The sequence below is a fragment of the Chinchilla lanigera genome, unplaced genomic scaffold (genome assembly GCF_000276665.1).
Source record: "Chinchilla lanigera isolate Chin_1 unplaced genomic scaffold, ChiLan1.0 scaffold00007, whole genome shotgun sequence".
NCBI classification, from domain to species: Eukaryota; Metazoa; Chordata; class Mammalia; order Rodentia; family Chinchillidae; genus Chinchilla; species Chinchilla lanigera.
The window spans coordinates 11065952-11070517 of record NW_004955408.1 but is presented as its reverse complement, the minus strand read 5'-3'; the positions used below and the strand labels follow the sequence as shown (position 1 = coordinate 11070517).

General features: G+C 41.4%; 1 protein-coding gene across 1 annotated transcript in view; it reads left to right on the top strand.

Annotated features, from left to right (window-relative positions):
- Nucleotides 1-25: 25 nt before the first annotated feature.
- Havcr1 (hepatitis A virus cellular receptor 1) overlaps nt 26-4566 on the top strand; it is a 22814-nt gene continuing 18273 nt past the window's right edge. Inside the window, exons 1-2 of the mRNA XM_005376581.2 lie at nt 26-77; nt 1930-2265. Of these exons, the coding sequence (XP_005376638.2) occupies nt 26-77; nt 1930-2265 (388 nt within the window). The remainder of the gene's footprint in view (nt 78-1929; nt 2266-4566) is intronic.

Genomic DNA, 4566 nt, shown 5'->3' with positions numbered 1-4566 from the left:
GCAGTGCGGACATCTCCGGGCCAACATGATCCTGCAGCCTCAGGTGTTCGCCTTAGGCCTCCTCCTACTTCAGACAGGTGAGTGAGCGGCGGGCGCATCTGCGGGCTGGTGGTGGCGGAGGAAGCCGGATATCCTGGGCTTTGCAGGACGGGTCGGGCTGCGCAGTGAGCAGAGAACCGGGATGAAATCTCGCTCCCGCGCAATTGTTTCGCTGCTGTGAATTCCAGGACTGCTGGCTAAGGGAGGGAGCTGAGGGGTGGAGCCCGCGCTGCGATTTGTACTGAAACAGGACAGGGGCGGGTGGATGTGTCCACGCAGACCCTGTGTGAGCGGAGAGCCATCCTTTCCCTGGGTCCTTTTGTGCTTCTTGCCATTTTCACTCCGTGTTGAGTGATTTCTCTTAAAAATAACTTTCTCTCTCCCTCCTTCCCTTCCTCTCCCTTTCTATCTTGTTTTTGTACTGAGGATTGAACCCAAAGCCTTAACACTGAGCTATATTTCTCACTATTTCTAATTTTTATTTTGAAGCACAGTCTCACTAAGTTGCCCATGTTGGGGTCAACTTGGAATCCTCTTATCTCAGGCTGCTGAGTACTAGGATCACAGATATGCACAAGCCACACATGGGTACTTATTTAATTTGAAGTTTATAATTTGGTTTCTTTTTTTTGTTTTTTGACATCCTATAATAAGCCTCAGCTCCTCCTGGAAGTATTATAAATTCTTTAAACATTTGATTCCTAAAGAGTTTACTCCATTTATGCTTTTCAGTCAATACTATTTTAAACCAAACATTGCCTCTTCTTTTGCTGGTGGGTGGAACAGTTAGAAATTAAATAATTTCATTTACAATAGCCCTTTTAAAATGCAATGAAAATTAAAAGTTTGGAGTTTATTTATTTTTATTTTATTTTTTTGGTACCGGGAATTGAACTCAGGACCTTGCGCTTGCCAGGCAGGCACTTCTTCCCCTGAGCTATGTCCTTGGCCCAAACTTGAAGTTTAAATGTACTAGGATTGACATTAGGTTTTCATACTGGGAGTTAAGCCCAGGACCTTCACACTGAGCGGTATCACTAGCTCGTTCTTTTTTTTTTTAAAGGGTCTTACTAAGTCTCTAAATTGCCCAGGCTGGTGTGGAACTTGTGATCCTCCTGCCTCAGCCTTCAGAGTGCTGGGATTACACGCACGCCCCAGTGTGCCTGCCTAGTTTTGATTTTTTAAAAATGTATTTGAACTGATACAGAAATTGAATCTGGAGGGGAGGACTGGGACCCTGGAGTGGAAGGGGGACTTTTCACTCTACACCCATTGCTGCTGTTAGCGTTTTTTAAAGCCCTGTGAGCTGGGCCTGGTGGCACATACTTGTAAATTCCCCTCTTGGTAATTTCTCTTAGCAATCTTTCCTCTAGGAAACCTAAATATATAGCAGTTTTGTCATGGAAATATTTTGCTGTGCTCTGTATGATGGTAAAAATGAGGAGCAACACGAATATCATACACTACCACATACTGCCTTATCTACACATGTATCCGTTAAGCAATCATACTGATAAACAATGTGCTAACAGAAAAATGTTTCCAGTATTAAGATGTAAAGTGTAAGCTCTGGCTGGGCATGGTGGAGCTCACCTGATTTCCCAGCTATTAGGGAGAGTGAGGCAGGAATAGGTCAAGTTTGAGGCCAATGCCAGGCAACTTAGTGAGTCCCTGTCTCCAAATATGACCGTCTGGACAAATAGCTAGGTAGTGGAGCCCTTCTCTTGCATTCATGAGACTGGTTTCAATGGTCTGGTAAAAAAAAGATGGTCTATAAATGCATGTTTACAAAAGACACAAAGAAAGTAATAAGAACAAATATATTAAAAAGTGACAAAAATGAGGCAGATGTTGAGGTCTCATTCTTCATTTTTCCTCTCTTTATTTCAGGTGTTGTATTTTCTACCCAAGTGAATGCAGTGCTGGGGCAGTCGGTCACACTCCCCTGCACCTACTCGGTGTCTAGAGGAGCCCATTATATGTGCTGGGGCCGAGGGCCCTGTCCTCCTTCCAAATGCTCCCGTACACTTGTCAATACAAATGGATACCAGGTCACCTACCAGAAAGACAGGCGTTATCAGCTAAGTGGGAAGATTAGTCAAGGAGACGTGTCCTTGACCATCCAGAATGTAAACACGCGTGACAGTGGCCAGTACTGCTGCCGTATCGAGGTTCCCGGATGGTTCAACGATATCAAAAAAACCATTTCACTCCAGGTGATGCCAGGTAAGCCTGTGTTCTTTCCTCTGATCCTTTCACGCGGATTAACTGACATGCCTGTAAGTTTTTCTTCCCTTTCATAGTGAAAGAGGAGGTTCCCATGATCCTGTTTGCCAATGAGCACACGCTCTTTAGAGACAGAATAACATGTGTTTGTGCAGATGGAGTCCTAGAAAACCTTTCATTTAAAGCTGTGGGTTGGCTTCAGCAAGTATCTTTCATAACTGCTCATCAGACAAATTTATCAGTCTGTGAAATGGTACTCACTGTTCCACAGTGAAATACCGTGAGCAGTGTTATCAAGAGGATTTTGCTTAAACAATTACACCGCTTCTCTGAATTCAGGTCTTAGAAGAATGGTTCATTAAATTGTACATATTGTACATTTTGTAGGTGTAGAGTTCTACCACTTTCCCTGCCCCTACCTTGGGTTTTTGAAACCCATCATACCAGAAAAATTGCTGTTTTAAAAATTAAAATCATCTTATATGCAAGTTTTTCCATTACAACAACTGCTCTTCAGTTGCTATTAAGAAGCTCATTGAACCAAACATCTGGGCACAGTATCTTTTCCTTTTGATGTAGGTGTCTTAGTTTCCATCAGGATTTGATGAAAAAAACAAAAGTAAGTTCTTGAGGATTGCTTGGTTTCTGATACTGTTTGCAAATGAATCTCCTTCTAATTAGACAGAAGTAAAACCTAGCACTGGGTCCTTAATAATCTGCCTCTGTAGCTTTCTTTTTAATAAAGAGGAACATTGTTTTGCAGTCTTTCAGCTTTTAGACTAGTTTGTGTTCCTTTGAAAGGCAAGCAGACAAAGTCATTGGTGATGGAGTGCATTTATGAAGTAGAAGGACCCACAAGCTTGTACATTTTATTGAGCTGACTCTAGGAAAACTGTGCCAGGGAGGACTGTGGGAAAGCCAAATGCAGGGGAGATGCCCAGTGCTGCGGGGAGAGGTGGGGAGGAGCAGAGGAGAGGAGATGACAGGATTGTGACTGCAACTCTCCTGGAGTTGTTAAATTGTATTATTGACCTGGATGAGTTTGAAAAATGGAATGCAAGAAAACCAGGGGGCTCTTTAAAAGTCATGCTTAGATTTTTTAAAAAATTTGTTTATTTATTTATTTTTGGTTAGCTAGGTTGCTAAGTTTCCCAGGCTGGATTTGAGAAGTTAAATTGGTCCTCTCTCAGCCTTCTACAGTGCTAGGATTACAGATGTGAAATTTTTTAATGTTTACAAAAGTACTGTTTGGGCCAGTCAGACTGACTCTGTAGCTGACCCAATGTGATTGCCTCATCTCTGCCAACTTGGTTCTTTTCTTAAGATTTGATCTGGTTCTAAAATGCTGAGCTTCCTCTCAACTCTTGAAAGGCTTCTTCCCACCAGGTCTTTCTATTCTTGTCCTTTTCCAGCTTTGCCTTTGAAAATCACCATAAAATAACAGTTTGATGTAAAAGATGTAAGAAAATTGTTTATTCTGAGCTAAACATGAGAAAATATGGTATGCATGCACAGTGAATTACAACTCTGCCATTAAAAAGAATACATTCAAGTCATTTGTACGAAAATGAGTCCCCCTTGAGACCATAATGTTAATGCTTGTCTTTTTGAGACAGGGTCTCCCTATGCAGTTCAGGCTGGCCTTGAACTCACTTTTTAGCCCTGGTGGCCATGAACTGGCAACAATCCTCCTGCCTCAGCCTCCTGAGTGCTGGGATTACAGCTGTGCACCACCATGCCCAGCTGAGATCATAATGTTAAGTGAAGTAAATCAGACACACAAGCTTAAACATCGCATGGTTTCTTTTATTTGAGAAGCCCAGTGTGTAACTAAAGTGCAAAACAAGAGATAAACAATGAGAGGAAAGAGAGTTATTATAATCCAGCATGGCCAATACATCTAAAAGTGCACTTTCATTTAGTATAATTGTCTTACACATTTTATGTTTTTGGCCTGTAGTCTGGCTGTTAGTCTGTTTATGATGATTAACATGATAAAGATTTATTCAAAAATGAATCTTATACTAGCTAAAAGAAATGAAATTTAAATCAAGAGTAGAGGGAAAAGGGAAAAAAGAATTGAGATCTGTTATACGTGTACCAATGTCCCAAAATTAATATAGGCATTAGGTACTGCAAAAATGTACCAATAAAATTTTTTTAAAAACAAAAAAAGGGCTGTGGGTTTAGCTCAGTGGCACAGTGCCTGCCTGGTAAGCACAAGGTCATGAGTTCAATTCCTGGTACTGGAAAAAAACCAAAAACCAAAAATCAAATAAAACCAACTGCACCACATAATAA